The following is a 27,896-nucleotide window of genomic DNA, read 5'->3' on the forward strand; positions in this document are numbered from 1 at the left end:
CCTTTGCTCTCTTCCTTTTTCCCAGTGTAGCATTTGGACTTCACTCTCCTCCTTCTTCCACACTCCTCACACTGTAAACTGTGGTGGCAATTTTTTGTCTTGGATGAAAATGCCGCAGCAGTGCTGGGTCAGGTCAAAGGGGATGCACTGCAGGTGGGATTCAGAGAACAGGACCAAAAGAATGCGTGGTCCAAGTTTCCTGTTGCAAGGCAGGTTTGTTTTAAGCAGTGTTTGTTTGAACCTGAGTACCAACAATGGTGTGTGCAATTAGGAAGCTGAGTATAATTTATTGAATAATTTACTTATTAAGGTAGGATGTTATAGAACCAAACCTCCCTTGAAGCAGGTATGCAACCACAGAGGAAATTCAAACAACCATTTCAATGGTTTATTTTTAATGGCAAAAAGATATTCTTTCTGTGTTTTATCTTTTTATATGCCAAATAATTTGTCTTGTTTATTTCTGAGAAAATCATACTTACCTGATCATGCTCTAGACATCCATTATACGGCGCCAGTCATTGTGTCACAGCTCTCAAATCTTTCACCTAACGTTCCTAAATTTCAGATTCTGACAGTTTCTTGGAAATTATTTGCAGCATCTTAGAGAAAAATGGCAATAGGAGTTTACTATAATTTAAAACAAAACCAGAACAACAAACCAAAACACCAACTGACCTAAAAACCTCTAAACCCAACCCAAACCACACAAAATCCCCAAATATCCATGAAGATGTTTGATTTTCTACTGCAGGAAAAAACCTGAACATGCATTCTCAGCTTTGGAATGACACTTTCAACTTGTGAAAGAGCTTGTAGCATTACATTGAATTTATAAAGACATTTGCCTTTCACATTCCTAAGTACCATTTCAATTATAATAAAGCTAGAAGGAAGTACTTTAACAATGATTGAGGAGGGGTTTTTTTTACTTTGGGATTAGGCTTACAGGTAGCCCTAGGCTGATTCTGAGTTGAAATCGACTGCAGTTTTTAATAGAGTAGTTTTTTACACACAAACAATCTTTTTTGGTGTATTTGATATGTAAAAGGAGTAAAATGTTAAAAATTAAGTGTAAATAGACAGTAGCTGAGTATGTGTGACTGATGGTGTTACTGCCTTTTACACTCTCTTTTGCTTCTTTCTAAGTCTAGCTTGTTAGTCACTACAGATCCTCCTTTGGCTAATCAGTATACTTTAGCTTAGTTTCCTAACAAAACAAGGTGTACATAATTCCATCTGTTCTCTTCCCATTTTCCTGTGTTTTGCACTACAGACTTTCTAAATTACTGATCCATTCCAGCTAAAAACTGATGGAGATGGAGAAGTTGATTAAATATCTATGAGTTGTGAAAAATCCAGATAAAGTATATACATGTGTGGTAGGGAAAGGACTTAAATTAGTGCCCAGCTGAGAGAAAAGCTGTGGTGTGTTTTCCATGATTATTCCTTGCTGGAAGCTTGGCATGGAACCAGCTATTCTGCTTCTGGAGTCTTTCTCAGTGTGCACTTAAGGGGAGTAGAAGAAGCGCTGGAGTCAAGGTATTGGAAAACATGGGAAGAGAGGTAGGGATGTTGAAGTGCAGGGCAGAGGTAAATTGTTGCTTCCTTCTTCTTCCTCTGGAACTCTGCTTTTCCTGGTTAATTAATGGAGCTTGCCATAAGTGAGCAGCCTCTAGATGTTTGCAAGAGTACAAGAAAATAAGACTCTTCGGTTTTATTGTTCAGAAATAATTAGAAACTTTCTAGGAGCTGAGAGAACTAAACAATGGGTAGTACACTTTCTTTTTTTAGAAGTTTCGGCAGGCAGTGTATTCCTGGAATTTTCTTTAAGCTGGTTGTTGGTGAAGGCTGTGTCTCCCAACACGTGTTTATACATCCACATGTGTTACCTCAGCAGGTGTTTGCAGGACACTCATTTCAGATGTAGTTAAACTGCTAGACTTTCTCTGCATATTCTCAATGAAAATGATCAAGTATTTCTAAAATCATTTTAATGAGTGTTATAAATGCATATCATATTAGCTTTTCGCAAATATTATAATGAATGTTATATGTATAAGATTAGAAAATTTAGCTGTATTATTATAGTTTCCTTTATTTCTGTTATTGATGAAACTTAGAAATAGTGGTATAATACATATATGTTAAGCTATGGCATAGTATTAAAACAAAAACTACTTTTGTTTGTATAACCCAAAGACTGAAAAAGATAGCTGGAGACTCCCCTGCCTTCGTAAACTCTCTTATCCAGATGGAGACAGCAGTGACCAGAACTCTGGGGGGAGGAATTTATTGCATTTCTGTTATCAGGGAATGTAAATCTCGATGGCGCCAAGAAAATTGATCTATTGGGAAGGGGGCAAGAGAAAACTAAACAGAAGAACACCAAAGATCCTAAAAAGAATGTATGAATATGGATGAGAATTTATGGATATGTAGTAGGGTTCTGTTTTTCAGGGAGAATCCTTTGTTAGTAAGGTGTGCTCTCTTGGCTGAATGCAGAGACACCCGGCTGTATCTGTATACTTTATTTTTATCTCCTAATTGTCTTATTATTAAAATTTAAATTCTATAGGAAAAGTATGTGAACCTTGTTTTTCACATGAGTGTATTTGCTGGGTTAGAAATGGAAGTTGGCTTCAACATGTGCTTCTGAATGAGTGTTGTATGGTGTAAATGCTTAGTGTGGGAGTTCAGTGGAGAGCGATCCCCTCCAGGAATCCCAGGTGTATTCTGTGCAGTATTATTTCTCCAGGTGGTAACTGGCAGCTCTTCTGTAAATCCAGACTCCTTCAGACTATCCAATGTGTCTCTGTTGGTCTAGATGTAATCTAATTGCTTTCATACAGCATAAAGGATACCCAGGAAGGTTAGTACAACTAGTCAAGGAGCAGAATTAAGAATTGCCCTCTAAATCATTTAAATTTAGGGTACTTTTTTAATACTTACATTAAAATCTTTCTCACTCTAACATGATTTAAATTTGTATGATTCACACCTGAAATTTAGTAACAGCACTGAACTCTACTAACAACACCAAATACTATCTGAGCAAGTCATTAGTACCTTTCTTGGTGGTGTCACACTTTCAACAAGCAACACTGGCATCAGCAAGATGCAGGATGCAGAATTACCCATTTCACAACTTCCAAATACCTGTGGGATTATAATTTGCACAGTCACTGTCACAGACATTTGATTCAAATCACAGCCTCCATAAAGTAAGTTGCCATATCGAGACCCTGATCTCCTTGTACAAATTCTAGTTTCCTTGGTATGGCTGAACATGTTTGGGGTTAGATAAACTGCTTGTGGTGTTATCAACTGTAAGTTCATAAATGGAGTCTTTTGACTCACAGTACAGATAGCAGCAGCCTAAGCTAACACTTTTCCTTTCCTTGTTGGAAGTAATGTGTGCAGAAAAGTGCTGGGGAGGCATGGGATGTGTGCTTTGCATTAAGATCCCATCTGGTGGCTGCCCAAAGTGGAGCATCAGTGGGGGCTCAGGGCTGATGAGCAGCTCCTTGGCCACAGCAGCTGTTCCCCACAAGAGAGGGGTCACGCAGAGAGGTGCACGAATGGTTTGCAGTAGGTTCTGAGCGGGGAGACAGCGTGGAAGTGGCACAAAGGAGGGATCATGGCATGGCAGGGATGCAGGGAGTGATCTGGAACTTGTATCCAGCAGGCTGTTCATTTTTACAAGCTGGTAAGAGATGCTGAGGTGAAATGTGTTTTTAAAATGAATAGGGGTATCTGGGTATTTCCAGAGTGATGTCTGTGTTTAATGTAATAGTACACAATTTAATTTCTCTGAAGCTCTGTGATGCACATTGTTCACTTTGTCCCCACCAAAACCAAATACTGCAAAGAGGAACCTGTGCTGCCTTGGGCTGGGAGGATCAGACCAGCCTTGGTATGAGGGTTGGGGTGTGCCAAGAAGGAAAGTTGTGCAGTAACTGAAAGTTGTCTTGCTCTCTTTCAAAAGATGTATTTCCTTTTTTATGTAAGTGCTTTGTAGAGTTATGGCCCCTGTCTGTAGACTTGCTCTGACCAGGTTAAAACAAAAAAGATACAAAAGCAGGTTTCTCTAAATTTCAAATTCCCTTTTCAATTTAATAATTTATTTTCAGGTTTTTTGCTATGCTTGTGGATTGTGCCAAGTAGTACTTGACACAGAAAGATAAACTTCTCCAGGATTTACAACTATGTCTTATGTGTTTTAGACATAAGAAGTACAGCAAACTTTGGAATTAGAACATGATTCACTAATTGACAGATTGAAGTGACAAAATCAAAATATCTATTTTGCCTAGAACCGGAATATTTATAGGTTGTCTAATAAAGACTGAGCCATTTGTAAAGGATTTTCTGTACTTTGGGGAAATGGAAAAGAACTAGACAAACACCAAGTGTGGTGGATTTGTTTGCACTATAATGTAGCCACGTATCAAAAAACAGATGAAGTTTTGAGCTTCTGAGTATTGAAATGTTTGCATTCTCTCTTCTTGCAGATTCAAGATCCAGCCCATATTATGGCTGGCAGTGGGTCCAGATCAGGACCAGCCAGTGGGTTGTCCATGAAATCACAGCTTCAGATCACTGGTGAGTCTTCTGAAATTATCTGTCTTTTCTGGTTAGAAATGTGACAGCGTTTTTTCACAATTAAACAGAGTTTACTGTGCTGCATTTCAGGAAGTTTTGCACTGTAAAATGCCCAAGAGAAGTTGTAGTGGTTTAGGCAAGATTGATGTTAGGACATCATTACTCAGCAACAATTTTATTCTGGATTTTTTTCTAAAATGCATTTTAAAATTATACATACTTCAAAATATGTAAACTTTGAAATAAAAAAAAATTAAAAAAAAAAGGGAATAATCCTTTTTTGGGTGCTGTTAAGTAAATTGTAGAGGCAATCCTCCTGGAAATGTAATAGTGCATTATGATACTGCTTGCACTCACTGAAACTTGGGGTTATATCAATCTAACACTTTTTCCTGATACTGCTATTCATTAAAGTTGACTTACAGCTTCTCCCTTGTTATATGTTTTTATGGCCACCATTGAAATGGATTTTAAAAAGGATAAAAAAATGTAATAAAAGTGTTGGTAAGAATATCAATATTATTGAACACCTCTGGATTGTTTGGAAATGGATTTAGATAACAGACTTTTCTTTTTGTAGTGCCTCACCAACAGAGCAGCTGTTGAAACTTAATTACCAAGGTTTCCTCACTTTTTCTCTCTGGAAATTTAACTGAGGCATCAAAACTGAATGGGAGGCCTGGGGGTGTGTGCAGGTCTCTTTTTAAATGCATCAAGAGTAAATTTTGCACCCTCACTGTGAAGACCTGTGGGCATATGCAGTAGTTTCAGAAAAGGAATATTGTGAGGATGAAAAAAATTGTCAAAAATGGAAGGGAAAATTTTAGACTAGGAAGAAGGTTGGATTCCACTAAGTTACACAGGCTGTAGCTGTCCCTCTGAGGTCACAAGTTTGTGTTTCCTCAATAGGTTGTGAGACTGTAGAGAAATTTTGTCCCTACAGGTTGATATTGGAGAGAAATTGGAAGAGGTTTTCACAGAGGTACCTCCTTCCCACAGGGATGGAGAGCAGAGCCAAGGATTGAAGTGGTGGTTGCTGTCCAGGCTTTTCCCTGTTAAAGGCCTGAGACTCAGACAAAGACAGTGAAGCTAAATAAATGCCTTAGTGTTTAGAATTGAGACTACTGAGGTATTTGAATTTGAGGTCTGAATTTCTGTAGATGTTCAGCCATGATCTGCAGCAAACTGTTGCTGGTATTACCTCCCACATGTCCTACCCACAGTGCCCCATTCTGCTGCCCTCATTAATTTTAAATGAATTTTCAGGGTGTCTGGGTAAGAACAAACCTTGCAAGTAGGTGCAAATCTGCTGATTTCTGCTGTTCCAAAGCAGGCCTTTGAGATAATTAGAGATGTTGAGGTCTGAGGTGCTATGCCATAGAAGTACTGGAGACAGGAGGGGAAGGATGGGGTGCTGTTTGTGAAAATTAATGAGTTAAATTCTGTGAGATGTCTGTAATACACGGAGAGTTTTCCTTGGGAGCAGTTCAGAGCAGTTTATACTAAGCTACTTCTCTAAATCTCTAAAGGAGCATAGACTATAAAGGGAATCTGGGGAGATTAGCCAGATGGGCCTGAATTAGTCATCTCTTTTTTAAGGATGTAGTAATGCTGTGGTGGGTGACAAACACACAAAAGAGTAGGTTATTTTTTGTTAGAACAGTAAATTCAGGGGTCAACTGGAAATGATAATATCTTTGTCTTCAGTACTGTTTTGTGAGTTCAGTGTTGCCATTGAATCCAAGAACACCTGTCACTCAAACATCAGGGTAGATGCACGTCGTAAAGGAGGCAGGATATGACAGTGGTGTTTGGAGAGATGGGAATGCTGTAGTCAGTAATACTGAATGCTTAGAAAAAAACCACAAACACCAAAAAACCCCCCAGTCAACACCCAGCACACCCTCTCCCCAGCAAAATTAAAGCTCTAGAGCTGCAACTCCTGTCCAGATTTGTTGTTGCTAGAACAGGAGGTAGTTACTGGAACCCAGGGTTTGTATTCAGCTTTTCAGTAGGTTTACTTAGCTACAGAAAACTTTTCACAAAAGTCATTTTCTCAGTGACGTTCTGTTCATAAGAAGTTGTGGCAATTTTCCACAATGCCTTGATAAGAGGCAGATCACGTTTTGAGCTTTTTAGCAAGCAGTGTAATAAACTCCAAGAATTCTGTTGGTTGGTGATAGACAGGAGGACGTTGTAGAGGATATTTTCTGCTTTCAACACCTAAGTGCTTCTGTGGATCTTGTAGTGGTTATGATTATTTAGTATCTGATGTTGCAATAATATTGTTGCATGTTTTAGGCATTTGTGTGAGCTGTGGCATTGTATAAATGAGCTGGAATGTAAGAGGGTTTTTATCCTTTATTTTCCTTGAGTGTTACTGTCGTGCATCAATGACCTGACACTTGAATACTGAAGCACCCAACTGAAAAATACTATTTGCAGTTGAAATATTCCTGAGTAAACAACTGTTTTTTCTCTTTCTTAACAGTTATTTCAGCAAAACTAAAAGAAAAGAATAAATGGTTTGGACCTAGCCCTTATGTTGAAGTCTCAGTAGATGGACAGTCAAAGAAGACAGAAAAATGCAACAATACAAATAGTCCAAAGTGGAAACAGCATCTTACAGTGTAGGTTTGGTTTTATTTTCCAATTTATTTGAGCTAAATTAAAGCAATTGACAGTAGGCTTGAAGCTTGTGTTTTTATTTTAAGCAGTGAGTGGAATGTTGTATGAGGTGGTGACATTTGTATAATTTTTAGAGTAAATATAGTACAGTCTAAAACAGATATTTACAAACTATTACACTGCTTGTGCTTATATTTTGTATTATGTGTGGCATATCAAAGGAGCTCTTAATTCTGTGAGTAGCAAGGACAGTAAAGTAATTTAATATTAAAACTGAGGGTCCTATGTACATTTTTGTTGTCATACTTAAAGTTACAGTTTTCAAGAGTTCTGTAGCTGAAAAGTGTAGCTATTCTTTGTGTCCCAGTAGGTGCACTATGCCATAACACAGGTAACAGTAGGCTCTTGTGCACCTCTAAATTCAAGCACAAATCCACAATTCCCAATTAATTTATGCAAATTGTTAGCACAAAACTACTACCAGATTCAAGATTAATACAATTAATACAATGTTGATGTTTGCTTGACCCAATATTTGTGTTGTGAATAAAGAAGATACACTCTACAGAAGTTCCATAAAATTTAGTTTTCTCTTAATGTCACATGGAACTCTGGGATAAAGACTGGTTGGTCTGTGCTTGCACATTGGACAGGGACTTTCCACAAGAGCATGCCAGGTGGGATATTAGGAAGAAATTCTTCCCTGGGAGAGTGCTGAGGCCCTGGCAGAGGTTTCCCAGAGAAGCTGTGGCTGCCCCATTCCTGGGAGTTTTCAAGGCCAGTCTGGATGGGGATTGGAGTAGCCTGGGATAGTGGAAAGTGGGGTGGAATGAGATGGGCTGTAAGGTCCCTTCAATGCAAATCATTCAGTGATTCTGTGATTTGCTTGCACTTAAATTGCAGATTATCCTTCTTGAAGCACCTGGAACCTTGTCCAAGGAAAACATTTTTTGTATCTGTACTATTATTATAATTTAGATTATTATGAAATTTTAGTTACTACTATTTACTAATAGTAGTAACTTCAGTTAAAGTTACTACTAGTTAACTAGTTAATTAAAATTTCTAGTAGTTAACTAGTTTCTAGTTAACTACTAGAAATTTTAGTTACTATTTACTTACTTTGCACTGAGATATATCAAGAAAAATAAAATTTTGTGTTTTATATGCATGTAAGTGTAGAAGAGCAGAATTTTCTTTTACCTTTTAAATCTTGCCTTTTTCTCTTCCATTTTTTAAATGGGAATGTGTGTGGTTTGTGCTGTGCAAATTCACACAATAATACATGAGCCATTTTTGCTCTTGTTGAGTAAGAGCTGAGCACAGACACCCCCTGTATATCAACTTCATTGAAAATTACACTAAAACTGCATGGAGCTGCGTGAAGTAAATTGATTTTTAGGAAATATTTTAGCACAACTGCCTATATTCAGATTCAGGATAAAAAGGAAAAGTGTAGTGGCTTCTGCAAATGAGGGTGAACCCTCTCGGGGTTTTCCTCCTTGGAGATTGTTAGGCGGATCTTCTGAAGGGATTGTCTGACTGTGAAAATCTGGGCTTATCACCCATTATACAGCTGAAATTATCCACTGAGAAAATAAGCAGTCATTTGTACCCATTTCTCACAATGAAAATAATTTAAAACTATATAGATGTGAGTGTTCCTTATAGAACAAGAATATCAGTATTAAAAATTACTTTGAAATTGCTGTCACAGAACTTACTGTGTATTACTTTGGAGTTGCTGATAGTTTTTCTATATTTCCCTTAAAATAGTAATAATAAAAAATGTATTCGGTCTGTGAACAGTCTTGCAACAGTCTTGATTGACATGACACATCCAGGTGACATGAGAGTGCAATAATTGGAAATGGTTTGATGTTAACCACCATAATTTCTTTGTTTTTTAGTAGCTTCTAGGGACAGTGGAAGTAGATGACTCAGTTCACCCCCTTCCCTACAAACAAATGCCCTAATAGCACTCAACTTTTTCTTTTCAGAATTGTCACTCCTATAAGTAAATTAAACTTTCGTGTCTGGAGCCATCAAACATTAAAGTCTGATGTCCTTCTGGGAAGTGCTGCTCTGGATATTCAGGAGACTTTGAAATCCAACAGTATGAAACGTAAGTCCGAACTGGAGGGTACCTTGGAATGCCACAGAGTTCCTCAGGAATTGTCTGTTAGTGAACATGAATGCTGTGTGCACCTCTGGAAATGGCCCTTATGAGTTCCTTTTGGTGCCTCTGGTTGCTTTTTGAGCTTCCTCCTACTTTTTCAGAGTAATCTTTTTTGGTTATACACAGGCTGCCATGGTGTTCCTGAAAGCAAGATGTTTTTCACTTTGCTAGTGTGTGCAAGACTGAGTGAAAAGCTAATTAAACAGAAGAGTTTCCTTTTACATAGCTTGAAAAAAACTACAGTTGGGATTGGTGCTAGACAGGAAAGTGTAAAGTTATTTTTGTTCTAAATACTGCTACCAGGGGTATGTTGTGTTATTTCATTAGTCTTGGAACTAGTTAGGCTTTGGGGTAGCATGTGCATCCTGAGAATCTTGAAGAAGAAATACAGAATTTTTCAGACCCATTACAGCACTGATGGGGCTGCAGCACAGAGTTGTGTGCTGTTTTGCTTTGGTCCTCTCTGTTAAAGAAGTGTTGGCTTCCCAACTCTCGCACATGGGTGTTGCAGACAGAGGGTGTTGACAGCAGTGAGAGCTGCTCTCCTGACAATGTCTGTCCTGCTGAATCTGGGTGAAAATCCCCACAGGTCAGTGCATTTGCTGTCTGACACCAGGCACCTGTTGGAGCTCACAGGGGTTTGTTTCAAACCCTTTCAGCAAGAATGCTTATTTGGAATTCTGTTTCACTGGAAACCCTGAATATACCATTGGTCTGGGGATATGATGGAAAATATTCACATTCTGAATATGAATCTGGATGTCATTAGGTAAATGTGAAGTTTTTTAGTCAGAGGACAGAAATTATATCTGCTCTTAATCAAGAATAAAGTGAATTACACTTCCTAACTCTATATTGAAGGCAGGTGCATTGATTGTTGTAGAAATGTGAGACTGAATCTTTGCTGTAATGATAATCTTTTCTAGGCAGCAACAAGATGATGCACCACTTTTGCCTTTTTTGTAGAAACAATAACTTTCTAATAATATATGAAAATGTACAGTTTTACCACACAAAAAAATAAAGGAGAGGCAGAGCTGTAGTTCTGGGGGGTCCTCGGGGATTTTTCCCCCCTTGTTCACTGAGGTCTGCAACAGGCTTCTTGAATAAAGGCCCTTTTTTCTCATGCTGCTTTTGTTCTCTGTTCTTTTCCAGTGGAGCAGGTAGTGGTGACATTGCACCTGGTTGGTGACAGGGAGCCAGCAGAAGTGGTGGGAGATCTGTCAGTTTGTCTGGATGGAATGCAGGTAGACCCCGAGCTCCTGACCAATGGGGAATCTTCAGGTACAAGAAGTGAGTAACTTTCAGTCCAAATCTACATTTTTCTGCTATGCAAAGCCATATTTGGGGAAGCTTTAACACAGTCTTTAAATAATCCAAATGACAGCAGTTTCTGTAACTTTGTTTGTAGAGATCGTAAGTCTCATGCATTTTTATTTGAGGTGGAGTTGTAGTTCACAGGGCAGACCTTCAGCCTTATTGCAACAAAAAACAGATCAGCATCTTCATTCTCTGGACTTTGCAAACTTTTATCTAGCAATCCCAAATGTTAATGAAGGTCTCTAGCTTCCTTGAATTTTAATAACATCATAAACAGAAAAAATAAAAATCTGGTTTGATCTCATCATCATCTTAGTAATAAGTATTCTGCTTACTAGGAGATATGGGTTTATATTATTTTTTCTTAAAATAGCTCATCTAAATAAATGTATTCATAGATTTAGTTCCTGTGGGGAGCTGCAGAGAGGGATCCACTTTCTGTTTAGTTGGTCTGTACAGTTTTTTAAACTAAAAACATGAATACATGTAAAATATCTAATTACAATAAAATAAAAAGGTAATTCTAATTCCCTTGGAGCAGGACAGTGAAGCATTTCTGAAATACTGTACATAGAGAAGTAGGACTAGATAAAGAGTTATTTTCCTAGAAAGCAGCAAGAGAGACTGTCTGCAGTAGTGACCAGTTGGACACTTAATTGGCAAGTTCTAGGTTTCTGGGTTGTGGGGGCTGGCTTTTAAAGTCCTAGATGCAGCTGCTTTGCAATTTCATCTGAGTATCATAGAAAAATTGAATTAATATTCAAATTATTTTGAACCATTATTTCTTAGAGCTTTTAGTCCATTTTCTTTGCATTTTATTAAAAGAATCAATTGCACAGAGTAATTGTGTGAAATGTTATTTGTAAGTAAAAGCCAGGTGCTGGGATTTTGTGAGACTTACAGAGCAGGGCTGAGGTGTAGGGATAGAAATATCTAGTGAAAATACCAAATTTATCTTTTATGCAATATTTGATTTTCGTCTGTGCTTTCTTGGATTTCCCAAAGTGAAAAAGGTGGGAAAAGTCATGGAGGTAGTGGAATTGAATACAATTTAAGGTTGGGCTCGACACAGCAAGCCCCAAGTTCAGCAGAGGGTTCCCAGATAATCAGGGGACTGAAGCATGTAAGGAGGGAGTTAAATGTAAAAATAGTCTAGCACATTGTTCAGACTAAAGGCACTTCAGGTAAATACATTGTTTATGGAGTTGCTTTTAAGTTAAGATTTCTCTTGCTGAGATTTAATTCCTTCCATGCACAGTCCACTAGCAGCTCATTATCCTAAGCCTTTTTGTGACTGCATCCTTGTCTTCTGCCTAGATCTGTCCACAGTTCCCATCAGAACTGAAAACTGATTTCTTTATTAATGATATTTGTTTAACTCTATGGAAATGAAGTATTGTTCCTATCTACATGAATGAGCAGTTCTGTGCTGCATATTCAAGGTTTGCAAATGCTGGCACAAAAGGCAAATATTTCCAAGCTGGCTGAATAGGCAGTTGCAAAACATTTGTAAGTCTAGGTTGAACTGCTGTAATGCTTTTGGAGTGTAGCCATATTTTGTACCTACTTCAATGTTTTTATGTTGAATAATTTACTGAGAAGGGGAAGGGTCTGGGCTAGAGAGCCCCAGAAAACAAAGCCCCCAGCCAACCAGAGAGGAGATTTTAGTGAAGGTTTTGCCCTTTCTGCTCTGCCTGCCATCACTGAAAGAGAGAGAGCTCCACTTAAAAGAATGAATACCGCTAGAAAGACAATGTTATTAAACTGTATGTGTGTGTTTGGGAATATCCATACCATCAAATGATGTCCTGTTACATCTTCCATGGAAGGTGGAAGTATTACAGTGGCAGTGCTTAAAAAAATTGTATTCACATGCACAAATAGAGACATGCAAAATATGTACGGCTTTGAAATTGGTAGATAAGCACATAGTGTCTCACCTCTACACTTGTAATCACACACAAGAAGTGTGACCATTAAAGGCTGCTGCTTTCCTTGGAAATGATTCAGAGTGTTGCTTATGCTTCTGTTGTCTTTTTCTTCCTGGTATTTAAGGTCCTACACAGAGTGAAAACTCCAGAGTAAGGAGTGATACACGGTAAGACTTCTTTCCTCCTTTTTTTTTTTTTTTTTTTTTTAATTCTGCCTTTTTGTGTTTGCAGTTTTGAAAGAGGAATTGTGTGTTTTGTAAAGAAGACAATGAAAAATTTATGACTATGCCCTGCAGCAGTATCTATTAAGATCTGAGCATGTCCTAAACAAAAATATTGAACAGTTGCTCAGCTCCATTGTCTGGCCTCAGTTTTGCCTCCATACCTGACTGATATTTTTGTTTTTTCCCTTTGTGCTCCTCATCCTTCTCCCAGTGATTACCTAAAGTAAATCATATATTTTAAAAACCCCAAACAAATGGCACTGGTTGTTTTTACACTGGTTTGCTTTATAGCATGGAGGTATCAGAATTATATTTAGCTTTGTTAAGAAGATCTCAAAAGCTGTCTGGCACTTACAGTGCGCTAAGGCTGATATCGGATTATGGACCTTGCTGCCTCGTAGGATAAGAGTGTGCCCAGCACCATGTTACTTTAATTAGTTCCCAGTATTACCAGTATTTTAAGGATCTGTACAAGGCATAGCATTCTGGATGACATCTGGAATAGCCAAGATAAATTTCACTTTTTTGTTTGTGTTCTTGGCTATGTTCTCTGAAGTCTTCCCATGAAAGTTTGTTTTTGCTCTGTTTCCTTTTTGTATTTGAAAGAATGCTTAGATGCCTAGATACTCAAAATACCTGAGTGTATATTAGAATAATAACAGCAATAACAATAATAACAATTCAGTTTTGGTATCAGCTAGGGAGCTTCTGGTGGTCATTGTGAGGATCATGTAAATGATCAGGAAAGTGACTTTCTACAAGGGTATGACATGAAATAGCAAGGGGGAATGGCTGAAAAACTGGGGCTAAACCTCCTACAGACTTGAGATCACTAATGATTTGGACCCACTTTCAGAGCCATTTATTTTGGGGTTGTTGTATTATGAATTACATGCATCACACCTGGTATAGAGCAAAACTGTGTTTGACCATGATACTGAGGTTAAATTGATATGATTTTACTTGGTCCTTTATGACTTGTGATTTACTTACCCTTACCTACTGGGTTTTATTTTGTGTACATTTAAAGGAATGTCATTTTAGAGGTACTGGGTTGAAACTGTAACCTCTTCCTTTATTTCTGATGGTTTATGTGCTTGACCTGTAAATCCACTAGAATTTTGGTTGACAACCTTTATGTTATGCCCAGCATATTCTGAAAATAAAATGCTTTAGAATAAAGATGTAGATCTCCTACATCTAATTCTACATCCTACATTTAATTCTCCTTAAGGAGCTACAAATATGTCAGAATAATACTCTGCTAGCGTATAATAATGTAAGTGAACAGCACAGCATAGGGAAGTACTGCTGTGTACTTGCTTAATTCTTCTAAGTTTGAGCTGTTTATATTCATAGCTGTTGGTCAAAACTTTAATGCTCCAACCTGTTCCAGAACTGAGTTTAGAGGAAAAAGTATATATGCATAAGTAGGATTTCTAAAAATTTGTAGTATATTGTGTGTTCTGAGCACATGCCAGCCCTGTGGAGTAAAGGCACACAGGCTGTTCTCAGGTGTTGGTCAGCTTCTCATCTCATTAGGGACTCATGGGCAGAAATAGCTGAGCAGCAAAATCCAGAGCCTGGACCTGTGGGCAAGTGTATCAAATTGGGAAATGAAAGAGGGAGATTTTGGTGTGACAGATGCTATATACCTCTATTTCATCACCTTTCCATCAACTCAGGTTTTAAGTACCACAGGAGATATACTCTGAGTGTGTTTATACGATGTATAGATACTTGGAATTATTATGATACAAACATCACATAGTTGTAACTACTGCATTCTAGTGTCTTTCACATGTCTTTTCAAATCCCCTGGAAGTGTCCCAGGCCAGGCTGGATGGTGCTTGGAGCAACTTGGTCTAGTGGAAAGGGGCTGGAATGACATGAGCTCCAAGGCCTGTCCCAACCCAAACTCTTCCATGATTCTGTGATTTGCAAAGTTCTGTGTTACCCATGCACTACTAGAACAGTTCTCTGTGTCTTTTCCTGCAAAAGGACTAACTCAAATGGCCTTGAAAACTGTGAGGATGCTGCTTCCAGTGAAAACAAGACTGTTAATGGCAGTGACTCTCCGTTACTCACAAATGGAAACTGCAAACCTGCCAGACCTCCCAGGCCTGCCAGGCCCCCACCCCCCACTCCCCGAAGACCCCCGTCAGTTGCTGGTATGTCCATGGGGCTGGGCACTCCTTGAGTGAACAGAACTGTTTCTGCTCCTGATGTTTAACTGCTCTTTTGATGGTAATTTCTTTAGCAGGTCATTTCTGAAGAAGTACTTTTTAGCTTGCATTTGGTACATGTTGTTTTGTCATTGTTCCTGTTACTGGAAATTTCTTGTTTCCACATCTGTTCAGGGTGATGGCAGTTAGTGATGGTGCTACAGAGAGTGAAGCTGGGACCAGGAGAGCATGAGTGCTGCTGCTGCACTAAGGCACCCACTGTGGGTGGCATGAAATCCACTGTACTGAACTCAAAGAACTGCCTCAAGTTGATATAATATTGGGTTCTGAGTTACAAGTTATTGGTTTCTACAATTGCAGTTAGATTCTGTGAAGTGGCATTAAAACGTTCATTACTCTTCTCTGCTGAAATTGATAGATTTTTTTTAATCTAGTTTTACCTTCTACCTGAAGGCCACTAATTTTGAAAAGTTACTTGATGTTTTTGGAGTAATTCCTTTACCCCCATATAATGCAATGTTTTGGTAGTTTCATTATTACAATTGATAAATGCTGGGTTTAGATGGGCTCTGCAATACAGTAATTACTTTTAAAAATTAATCCAGTGCAGTTAGTTAATGAGACTTGACCTGTTCAGAACTTGAACTAGAAGTTCAGATTCTAACCCCACCCACCAAATGGCATTAAGATAAAACTGAAAACATTTAAAGAATGTCTGTGTTCCCCTCCCATTGTGATTGTTACTTTCCATGCAATATCAAATCTCCTCTTGGAAATTTTATGCCTATCATCACTTAAATGATTGTTTCAAATAATAAATGGAAAATAATCAATTCATTAGTACAAGGAAGTAGATTTTTATCATCATTTAATGTTTACAGAATGCAGACAAGGTAAATATCAGAAATATCAAAATGCTGTTGATGGCAGTTCTTGGATTAAAGCATTTTTACAGTTAGACAGAATTGCTGTTTAGTTTTCATTTGAGCTGCAAAATGTGGCCAAGGAAACAGCAGTTCTGGCAGGTTTGCTTTTGTAATGTGTAACTTCTACAATAGATTGGTGATAAAAGTCTGTTAAAGGCTTTTTCTCCTCTCTCTCTGACATCATAGCAAGTGCAAATGGTCCTTCATCCACATCCACAGAAAGCGATGGGGCCAGTGCAGGATCACTGGCAGGTACAGCCTCAAATACACCTTCAGAGCAGAGCCCTGAGGGGGCAACAGCAGCAACCACAGCTCCTGCCACTCCTGCACTCACCACACCTCCAGTGTCAAGACAAGTCCAGCCAGTAAATCCTTCACCTCAGGCCCTTACTACAGTCAGCCAAGGTCCTCTTCCACCTGGGTATGGATTTAATGACTTCTTTCTTCACATGTGTGCTGACTTTTCTGGTTTTACTTTATTTTATTTACAGTAGGTTTAGCAAACCATTGCTAATGTCTGCCTTCTGCTGTCTGACAAAAAATCCCCCAATATGAATTTGGAGGGTTTATAACTGTTTTGTATGGTTGGTCCTCAAGCATTCAAGGAAATAATTACTTCTAATATTTATCATATGTTCCCATGTCAGTGAAACACAGGTTTAAAACAGTGTGACAGCTTGTAGTCTTCAAATTAAAATAAAGTCACCTAGGAAAATTTTAGTACGATTAAGTAGAAGAAAAGCTGCTGTTTGCAGTCCTGAAGATTTGGATTTCATACTGCAGCTCCTGAGAGTAGCATGGACATGCTGCTGTACTTTGGGTACATCTGGAATTTGTCAGATGGTTGGCCTATTGCCTCAAAGCTCTCAGCTTTAAAAAAAACAACAGCAAAAATGTTTCTTGATTCTCTGAGTGAGGGAAATCCCAGTGTGAATGGTGTAATTGCTGAATTACCTGCCTTGATTTGCAGGTAGTTAAACCAAAGGGTAGGAAAAGTCTGAATTCCTTTACAGGATGGAAATAAAAAAGCAGTCTTGAAAACATCAGTTGTTGCTTTATCATTTTGATTTCAACAGAAATGGCAAATAGCTTTTTTTTTCCTCTGTGATGTTACATCTGATCCAGATACAGAGATCATTATTCCAAATGCTGCATATGCAGAAAATGTGACCAATGCCCCTACAGTGATCTCTGCATATACTTGATCACTGAAAAATGTGCATGTATTAGAATAATGCTACTCTAAAAGGGGATTATGATCTATAGTGTGTTCTGTTCAACAGATTATTGATGCACTTGATATTGAATACAAAATTTTGCTAAAATTGTACACCTAGGCACAAATTTGAGCTTCTGTTTCCCAGAAATGTGGTAATGTACAATTTATTTATTTTTTTAAAATTTTAGTTGACATAGAATCACTGTTAATATGAATGGTACCACTGTATGCTGCACACTGTTCTGGTGCATCTCGTGAGCCAAGGGTTAGTTTCAAACATTTTGTTCAGATGTAAGCATTTTATGCAAATAAACGTTTCTCATCTTTATGCTGTAGGTGAGTGGTTGGAGTAGTTTGATCTGGAGGAAGGTAAACTTTTTGATCTATTTTCAGTTGGGAGCAAAGAGTAGACCAGCATGGTCGAGTGTACTATGTGGATCATGTTGAAAAAAGAACAACGTGGGATCGGCCAGAGCCTCTTCCTCCAAGGTGAGCCAGGATCAGCCATTCAATCATCTCAGGTGTCTGGGTTTTTCAGGAATTAATTGTCTGACAGTTTGCTAAAGCTGGAACAGCTATTTGAAAACAGAAATGTGAACCCAGTTGTTCCAGGTTGTCTCAAAGAAATGCATACAGAAAAGAGCTGAATGTCAAAAATAACCAAATCTGAATTTCCTGTCAAAGATCAAGCCAAGTGCATCTTTACTGACTGAGAAACAGATTTCAGTTAAAGACAGTAGACACCCCCAAGAGTAAAAGAGAACCAAAACCACAGAAAAGTATTTTGGGACTGACCTAACTATCAGCTTGAGCTGGGAGGTAACCAAACCAAAATGTTTGGTTACCTCTTATCCTGAGGTTACTGTTTGCAAGCCTTTGATCTTGTTACAGGACTCCCAGCTGCCCATTTATTATGCTCATAGAAACCAGCTTTCATTATTAAATTTCTCCAGCTCTTGGCATCAGAACAGCCAGCGATGTTAGTTCACAGTTGCTGTTTCTTACTTTTTAACAATAGAAGAAAAACACAAGAGTTATTCTGTTGCACTTTTTCATCCTGAAATGGTTCACACGCTATAAAGAGTTAAAAAGCGAAAACATAGGATAGTAGAGAACTTGATATTAAAGAACAAAAACAGTCTCATAAATGGAGCCTTCCTATCATGTTTCAAGTTATTTTGAGATCTTTGAGCAGATGAACTTGTACATTGCTTAAGCTGACTTAGACTGGGAATGTTTTTCTTTCATGTTTTGTAAGTAGCACTGATCTCATAAACTGAAAACTAGAAAAAAACCCCAAAAACCCAAAGCAAAGCACCAAACCCCATGCCCAAACACACTCAGGTGTGAGGAAGTCTTGTGTTGAGTAGCTTAAAATGTTAGGGCATTTGCTGTGTTTTAGGAGAAACCATCAGGCTTGTGTTACAGGCTGAATGGGGTAACTGCAGTGATGCCAGCACAGTATGGACAGTGGTCTAGACAGCTCTTAAAAACTCTTTCAAAAAACCCTAAAAATACAGTAAATTGAATGGATCTTTGTATAGGATGCAAAAAATGAGTGATTCTCATAAAACATTTCTAGCTCTTGTATCATTTTAGCAGAGGGTACAAGGAGAAAAAACTGCTGATGAGCCCATGCTTGGTATTCCCTGCCACCATGCTGGCCTCCAAGTGCTTCTGAGTCCTTAAATTGCTGGCTGTTGACAAGTGTGGCTGGTCTTTTTTCCCAAAGCTGGGAGCGCCGAGTTGACAACATGGGGAGGATTTATTACGTTGACCACTTTACCAGAACGACGACGTGGCAGAGACCAACGCTGGAGTCTGTCCGGAATTACGAGCAGTGGCAGCTCCAGCGCAGCCAGCTCCAGGGAGCCATGCAGCAGTTCAACCAGAGGTTTATATATGGGGTAAGAAATACATGAGTGGCTGAGGGCTAGGGTGGTTTTGGGGTTTGGGCATGCCTGTGGGTAACCTCTCCCCATAAAGGCAGCAGACTCTGTTACGGTTTATGATAATTTATCTCTGTGTGTAGCATGGCAGGGAGGGCTCATTGTAATGCTAGTTCATCTCCTTGCAGTCAGCACATGGGGTTTAATTGTCACCTCAATATAGGGTTTCTTAGATAAAATTTATCTAAGAAAATAGAGAATATTAAAATATAAAATTTATATTAAAATATAAAATTTATTTTATTTAAGAAAATAGAGAATTTATCTAAGAAAAGTTGGTTCAAAACAAACTACAGCTTAGTAGTAAGCTGGTTTATTTGTATTACATCTTGTGTTACCATGGTCAAACACCTGGGAGGTAAGCAAACTCACAGGCCATACATTCCTGCTCTGGGTAAAATGAATTATGCAAAATGAATGTTAGAAGAGCAGGGAGAGCAGCATTTTTAATTCATTGTTTGCCTGTGAGGAATAGCAGACATTCGATCACTCCAACTCATGCTACTCATGCTTATCAAGAATGGTGTAGGTTCTGATTTGCTGTATGTGTGAGAATAAAAGGGAGCCCGTAAGTGCTGGTAGAGGAGAACTGTACTGAGTGCAGGAATGAAGTTTCTGATTGTTTTGGGTGCTACTGTACTAATTTCCTCCTGTGTAGGCAGGGGTACTAAACAAAGAATAATTATTTATTGGCAGTGTAGTTAATTAAGGATGCCAAGGTCAGTAAAACAGGCCTTTTCTGTGGAGAAGAAGGAACAGTTGGCATCTTTGCCTGTGTGTAACATTAACAAAAATGCATTTACTTCAATAATTCAGGATGGGTATGGTAGAACATCTGGAAAGCAAATGACTAGTCACTAATGCCTCATTTGTTCCTGTGACTTGCAGAACCAGGATTTTTCATCCACACAGAACAAAGAGTTTGATCCTCTTGGCCCTCTGCCACATGGATGGGGTAAGACTAACTTGAATGTGTTTTGTAATGCAGTGTAATTAAACATTAAAGCATACTTCTGCCAAATTATTTGTCAGCTGTTGTAAGCTGGTTTTTAAAAATTAAAACTTGTATTAAAGGTATTTTAAAATTAGATCTAATCAAACGTGCTATTAAAACAGAATCCTGACTAGGCTATGACATTTCAAAGTGGTTTAGAAACTATAAGGTGTTCTGGTTTACTCCACTGTTAACAAGTGTAAAAGATGCTTTAACACTGTCATCCTTTTGAGACTTTTTCATTTCCCCCTACCATCCTGTTCCTGCTAAATCAGGTTCCAAATCCTCTCTAAATCAAACTTCAAAATTCTCTCCCCAAGACAGCTCTTGAAGAGTTTTGTTGGTCTGAAATTGTTTTTTATAGTGACAACTAACCTCTTCTTGATTTGGCCCTCTCCCTCGAATAAATTTGTTCTTGTATTTAACAGTGTTGAAAATTTACACTTAATACAAATTTTGGCAGGGTGTAATAAAAAAATAGAAGTGTAAAACTACTTTCTGGTGTGACTATTAAGCAGATGTAAAAATTCAAGTTTTATGATACGTAGACAAAGCTCTCAGAATTCTCTTGTGGAATTTGGAGCAAGAAATTACTTGGCAGAGTTGGACTTGAGGTGTTGTTCATCTGCTTTTCAAACAGAATTATTTGGATTTTTAGTCCTGGTATTGATGCAACTTTGTGCCATAAAACTGTCATTCCTCACACTTGTGCTTTTGTACATTACATATATAGCATTTCACAGAAAGGTCTTTAGGCTGGCATTGTCCAGGAAATGGCAGACACAGTCTCCACATTGTGTGGGATTCTGCTGTCAGGGCTCATAGGCAAATGCCTATTTACAGAAGCTTTTGACCTGTGGTAGTTAGATTTTGATCCATTTTTGTAATTTGTTTCTCTTGCAGCACTAAATAAAAATGTTACGAAGAGCTGCAGAATGGTACAGAGGAGCAAGCTAGGGCATTTCTCATAGGCAGGGTTAGGTCAGTGTATGTCCATGGTTCATCTGAGAGAAAATATAAATGGGTTTTCTTGGAAACTGCATTGACCATTTTTTATTCCCTGCTATAATTTGAACTTGAAGCCCCCTTGTACCTTCTTGCTACTTTTATGTGCATCTGCTCCCTCCTCTGTGTTTGCTTCCTGCGTTGCTTGTCAGGCACATCACGATGTTTGACACAGCTGAAACTTCCTGTGGACAAAAAAGCTTACAGTTTTCCCTTTTTCCAGTTAATTTTTCCTATAATTGAAAAATAAATTACTTAGTAAGAAATTATGTCAATGAAAGTGAAAATATGTTGGGGAAACCTGAGAGCAGGAGAGGCTGTAGCAGGGTGTGGTGACAGTCTCAGCAGTATATTAAAGGGGGAATTGAATTTTTTCTCCTTTTACATCTTTTCAGAAAAGCGAACTGACAGCAATGGCAGAGTGTATTTTGTCAATCACAACACACGAATCACTCAGTGGGAAGACCCCAGGAGTCAGGGGTAAGAAATCAGTTGCAGCTGCATGTACGATGAAAGTGTAAATGAAATTAAAATGTAGCTGAGTAGAGTGAGCCAGGAATTGCTGCCCACAGATGAGACATGGATTGTGAGATGCAAACACCAGAGAGCTCAATATCAAGTTGAGATATTGGCCAAAATGGAAACTGTCACAATATTACTTTGTCATTCTACAGTTATCAGGAAAGCCTTGGTCAACAGTAAGCAGTAAGCTAGGACAGCTTCTACTTTTCATAAGTAATCAATTACATTTGTCTAAACATTTGTGTCATTGGAGGAAAGAGAGAATTCCTTTGTATGATGAATGCAGAGTCTTGAATAAGACTTTGGTTGTTTCCCAGACAGTCACAGAATCACAGAATGGTTTGGGTTGGAAGGGACTTTAAAGCCCTTCTCATTCCACCCTCCTGCCATGGCAGGGACACACCTTCCACTATCCCAGGTTACTCTAAGCCCTCTCCAGCCTGGCCTTGGACATTTCCAGAAATAGGTAGGAGACAGAAAGAAGGCATACCCAAAAAGCTGTAGCACCTTTCCTCACACCTTTTTAAAAAAGGAGTAAAGGAGACAGAGAACTTGAGGCACTACTAGAAACACTAGAGTTCTATTTATTTTGGGCTCTGTCACTGTGAAGTCTTTGAGGTGAGGGGTGGAGGCAGGAACTTGAGGGTGAGGTGTGTTCAGTCCCAACTGCTGTTTGAGCTGAAAAAGTCTGTTTGGTGAAGCAACTTCACCTGTACCCCGTGGAGGAGGGGAAGGGGGACAGCCAAGGCTGTGTGAGAGGGATCACAGCTGGAGCCACTCACCTCTGCAGCAGCCAGTTGTGGTGAGCAGTTACTCTTGGAGCACCCCAACAACAGAATGTTTGGGCTGCACAGTCAGGACACGGTATTTATGGAGGGAAGCCACTGGGGTGCACCTCACAGTAATACTACTCAGATCTTCCAAATATATTGAGATCTACTTTTGTGTGTAGCAAAACTGAGTTGGAAATTGTCAAAAAATTCTACATGATCACTATTTGTATTTTCTTTTATTTTTGTCATTCTGAAACATTTTTGGCTGCTGTGATTATACATGAGGCACCAAAAACTGCTTGTTAAAATTATGTCAGTTTTGGAATAAATGCCTCGTATTAGAAGATAAAATTCTCTTGTTTGTGAAGGAAACAATAAACCTTGCTTACACTTTTCCCTTAAGGCTTTTTCTTGCCTTTATTTAAGGTAGTGCAAGCAAATGAGCTAATGTTTACTTAACCATTTTGATCTAATTGAGAGCTGACTGCAGATTTTGAAGAGGGAGGAAAAAGCTAAAATAAATCCAAATGGAAGCTTTCTCAATCTGTAGATTCTCCAGGTTTTCTAAAATGCTTGCTGCCTCAGGTAATACTCGCTTGACTTAATAGATTAAGTTGATCAGTTACCATGTATTTCCTTTTACCCATAGTCAGTTAAATGAGAAGCCCTTGCCAGAGGGCTGGGAAATGCGATTTACTGTGGATGGAATTCCCTATTTTGTGGATCACAATAGAAGAACCACTACATACATAGATCCCCGCACGGGAAAGTCTGCTCTGTAAGTGTTCTTAATATTTTACTTTGGTTTCAAAAATCAAGTTTAGCACATGTCATTTTTAAAATCTTTGGTTTTTTCCTCTTACTACATTATTAGGTAGGAAGGTTTACATGGAGCATTGTCCCTTAATTACCTGGGATTTTTCATTCACTGGAAGTCCCTGAGGAAGGCAGAGTTCTGAAAACCACAGAATCCTTCTTGCCACGTAGTGTACGAGATTTGAGAGTAATGGAAGTGCCACATCTGTCCTGTTGATGACCAAATCCCTTCCTTAGAGTTACTAGTCTCTCTCTTTAAAACAGACCCAAACCTTTGGTTTTTTTATTTTTTTTAGGAACCAGAATGAAGTTGAAACCAGTTTAACCTCCCAAGTTAACTGAATGTTATCACATCTTTATTGTTAGAATCTGTTTTTACAGTTAATGATCAGGTAGTGTTTTAAATGTACTGTTAAGCATTCCACAGTTCACAAAGGAATATTTTTATTTTTAGTTTAAAAACAAAAAATTACGCCCCAAAATCAAAAAATGTGTCTAGACAGCCAGCTAAACAATACAGCTGTATAATTAATACATTTGCAGGCTTCTACTTCAGTTAGAAAAACACTTGGAAATTCATTCTTTTCCTTCTTTTGGTTGCAGAGACAATGGACCCCAGATAGCTTATGTGCGTGATTTCAAGGCCAAGGTGCATTATTTCAGATTCTGGTGTCAGGTATGGATTAATTTTTTTGAAATTTTGGTTTTGCTTGCATGCTTTCAATGCCTTTTTCAGTGCCTTTCAATAAAGGGAATCAAACTACTCTAAGAATAAAGGTGAGTTAAATTAGGAGGGAGTAAATACAGGAATTGTATCATCTCATGTAAGCTTTAAAGCAATGTAACTTTTGGCTTTAAAATATTTTAGAATAAAGGAAAACATAAATTTTCCTACTTTTTTTGAAGTGGTGGGTTTCTGAATAGTGTTTTCTTGCTACTGTTAATGCAGGAATATATGGAGGCACAATATTTTTAGAGTTAAAACAAGATCTGCTTTCTATATAAATACTCACTTCTGGCAGAAAATGCAGGGCATTTGTGACACAACAGACCTGTCCAAGCACTGGGGGATATACTGTGGTGCACGTTAAAGTGCTCTAACACAATATCAAATTCCAGTGAGTCAGTCTTGGTCCCCTAAGTTCCTTATATCAAGAGGTGAAGTAACTTGATGTTTAGGAAAAAGTCTTTGGTTTCAATGTTCCAGTTTTCAAGAGTCACTGAATTATCCTTTGAAAACAGTGGAGAGACTAGCCTCGTTTTTCAGTTGGAATTTTGTGCAGTATAGCCTGAATGTTTTAATTTCTTATTAAACTGAAAGAATCACAGAATGGTTTGAGTTGGAAGGGACCTTAAAGATATATCATTCCAGCCCCCTGCCATGGACAGGAGCACCTTGCACTATCCCAGGCTGCTCCAAGCCCTGTCCAATCTGGCCTTGGACACTTCCAGGGATCCAGGGGCAGCCACAGCTTCTCTGGGCACCCTGAGCCAGGGCCTCACCACCCTCACACGTGCTAGGAATTCCTTCACAATATCCCACCTAATCCTGCTATCTGACTGTGGGAAGCCATTCCTTATGTCCTGTCACTCCAGGCCTTTGTCAATAGTCTCCATCTTCCTTGTTGGTCCCTTCCAAGGAGTGGAAGGCCACAATTAGGTCACCCTGAAGCTTCTCCAGACTGAACAATCACAATTCTTTCAGCCTTTTCTCATAGGAGAGGTACTTCATGTGTCTCATCAGTTCTGGGGTAGAAAGCCTTCCTCAGCTGGAATATGTTTGCTGATCTTCATGTTTTTCAGGATCTTGTAGGAGTGCAATATTTAACCTGGCTAGCATCTGCATGTGTGTTCATGTCACTGTAGATAGCAATGTTAGAACCAGTCTGTTCTCAGATTAAATTACAATTCAGATACCTTGATTGCTGTGCTTCTTTTATATTGATTAATGACATTCAGCTGTACCTTTTAATACATACAACAAATAGCAGTCCAAACTCAGTAGTGAAAACTTTAAGTGATTGTACCCCTTTCATCTCTAAAAAATTTCCTTTCAGCAACTGGCAATGCCACAGCACATAAAGATCACAGTGAGCAGGAAAACATTATTTGAGGACTCATTTCAGCAGGTATTGTATTAAAACATGGGAGTAATATGCATGAAAAGTGGAGTTATCAAATTTATTCTCACATGTTATTTTTGAGCCTTCAATATCTTGCTAATGTTACTTTAAGTCTGACTAACCAAAAAACCACTAGTGTAATAGTTAGGCAGCATTGGTACTTAAAAGATCATGCTAAAATATGAAGTTCTGGCACTGATTTGTGTGACAAAGGTAATTTTTCTTTATTTTTTCCTCAGAATGATTTAAAATCTGAGTTAATTTTGAGGAGAGTGCTGAGGCAGAACAGCACCCCATTCTCAGGATGTTTCTGTGTTGTGTTTGTTGGTTCATTTTTCCTCACAGTGTGTTGTACTAGCATGGGCTATGTACAAAAAATATATTGAGTTGATCTTAGTCTGGTTGTCTTGAAATGAGTAATTAAATTTTTTAAAAACAAAAATTATTAATTCTACTTGCATTATTAGGAGTGAAATTCTTATTAATCTCTGTAGACCTAAGGTTAAAATGTTAAGGTTTTGTTAAGGTCTTTAGACCCTGATTAAAATTTTTCCAAATTATTAAATGCTCTAGTGCTTGCTAGAAAATAGTGGTAATTCTAACCAGTGCTTACAGCTATTTTCTTAAAAAGAATTGATTGTTTTTCTTTCACTAAGATAATGAGCTTCAGCCCTCAGGATCTCCGGAGACGTTTATGGGTTATTTTCCCTGGTGAAGAAGGTTTAGATTATGGAGGTGTGGCAAGGTAAACTACACTAAAATGGAAGATAATAACTTGTTCTGCAAGTGGTGATGTGAAGGCTTCCCCAAAGTAGATACTTAAACTGCAGTGCTTTCACAATAGGAGTGAAGTTTATTCCTTACCTTGTAACATCTGAGGCAGATCTGCAGGATGTTTGTATGTCTTAAAACTGTATAAAATGATTTTCAGTTTGCATTAGGAATGACTTTAATTATCTCCACGATTAAAGAGATGCAGCTTACTAAACTGAATTGAGCCTTTGACCGAGCTGTAAATGTCAAAGTAGAGTTTATTGAAAAAGTGAACAGAAATCTACATTTAAATCCAGAGTCATTATTGGAATGTTAATTGGCATTCCCCAGCCCCGGATGTTTAAATCAGTGGTCGACTTGTAATGTGCTCATTTAGATAAGGGGTGGGCTTTATCCAAGCCACTGACTGTTGTGTATCATTGCAACTTTGCATTTTAATTTGTAATTTGCTGTCATTTCCCTTTGGTGTCAGTGTGGGCCAGCTGCTTTCGAGGGAAGGAGGCAGACTGTGCCAACAAGGGCTTGAGTCAACATGAGTTAGCTACAGTAATTTCTGCTGTGATTTTTTTTGAAATGAGTTTTTATTGTTTGTGTGATTTCAGGGAGTGGTTCTTTCTATTGTCACACGAAGTTTTGAACCCCATGTATTGCCTGTTTGAATATGCAGGGAAGGATAACTACTGCTTACAGATAAACCCAGCTTCTTACATCAATCCAGACCACTTGAAATATTTCAGGTTCATTGGGAGGTTCATTGCCATGGTAAGTCCTAAAGCTGGAAGCAGGTCAGTCCTGTAATTTTTCTATAAATAAATATTGTGCCATCAGATGGATAATTAAAAAATCCATTTTTGAGTTGACAATATCAGGTGTTTTGACTACAACTCCTGTTGGTATAAAGTACTTCAGCATATTGGCAGTCATGGTAATCTTTGGCTGTCAGATTTCATTATGCACAGAGTGCAGAATGTTGTCATATTAAGTACTGAAGCATCCTTTGCATTATTTTGTTTGTTTTTGTGTTCTTCAGGCTTTGTTCCATGGGAAGTTCATTGACACTGGTTTCTCTCTGCCATTCTATAAACGTATCCTGAACAAGGCAGTAGGACTCAAGGATTTAGAATCAGTTGACCCAGAGTTTTACAACTCTCTCATCTGGGTAAAGTGAGTTTGACTTAATTTTGTTCTTGAAATAGAAATACAATGTTTTTGGTTTTCACTTCTGCCAGGAAGTAGGTGTAAATCTATTACTAACACCCCACAGAAAAATATCATCTAACATTGCAGAGCAGTATGGAATTTATACTTTAGATATACAAAGAATGATTTGCTAATGCAGAGCCCTTCTGGTTCATTGAATAGTCCATGCAGCATCTTGTGTTGTGTTTTTGTTGACTGTTATTAATTCTAGCTAGACATACAGATGTGGTAGTCTTGAACAAGTACTTGGTTACAAGTAAAACAGCTTGAGTAAATTCGACTGAGACTCCTCAGATAACTGATTAAAAGAAATCAGCAAAAACCCATGTAATGTTTTTCTAGTACCTGGTTTAGTTAGAAAACAAAATATTTTATGCTACAATAACATGAAGTTAACAAATGTAGTTTATTATTTACACATAATTCTTCTGTTAGTCACACTTGGAATTTGAGTTCAAGGTTGACGTTGAAGATTTAATGCTTTAAAGGAGTTCTAGCTGTCCTGGTATTTTTGCCCCAAGC

General features: G+C 38.3%; 1 protein-coding gene across 2 annotated transcripts in view; it reads left to right on the forward strand.

Moving 5' to 3' along the window:
* Positions 1-27,896, forward strand: part of ITCH (itchy E3 ubiquitin protein ligase) — a 58,379-nt gene that overhangs the window by 20,989 nt on the left and 9,494 nt on the right. For both annotated transcript variants that reach the window (XM_086853281.1, XM_086853282.1), the window contains exons 2-18: positions 4,515-4,605; positions 7,097-7,235; positions 9,234-9,358; positions 10,568-10,705; positions 12,788-12,830; positions 14,889-15,058; positions 16,186-16,420; positions 17,612-17,707; positions 18,951-19,125; positions 20,056-20,122; positions 21,562-21,646; positions 23,111-23,239; positions 23,881-23,953; positions 25,335-25,406; positions 26,057-26,145; positions 26,777-26,936; positions 27,205-27,338. In XM_086853281.1, coding sequence (XP_086709407.1) covers positions 4,536-4,605; positions 7,097-7,235; positions 9,234-9,358; positions 10,568-10,705; positions 12,788-12,830; positions 14,889-15,058; positions 16,186-16,420; positions 17,612-17,707; positions 18,951-19,125; positions 20,056-20,122; positions 21,562-21,646; positions 23,111-23,239; positions 23,881-23,953; positions 25,335-25,406; positions 26,057-26,145; positions 26,777-26,936; positions 27,205-27,338 — 2,000 coding nt within the window. In that variant the 5' untranslated portion in view covers positions 4,515-4,535. The remainder of the gene's footprint in view (positions 1-4,514; positions 4,606-7,096; positions 7,236-9,233; positions 9,359-10,567; positions 10,706-12,787; positions 12,831-14,888; positions 15,059-16,185; positions 16,421-17,611; positions 17,708-18,950; positions 19,126-20,055; positions 20,123-21,561; positions 21,647-23,110; positions 23,240-23,880; positions 23,954-25,334; positions 25,407-26,056; positions 26,146-26,776; positions 26,937-27,204; positions 27,339-27,896) is intronic.

This window comes from Cyanistes caeruleus, chromosome 16 (assembly GCF_971803275.1).
Source record: "Cyanistes caeruleus chromosome 16, bCyaCae1.hap1.1, whole genome shotgun sequence".
In the NCBI taxonomy this organism is placed as follows: domain Eukaryota; kingdom Metazoa; phylum Chordata; class Aves; order Passeriformes; family Paridae; genus Cyanistes; species Cyanistes caeruleus.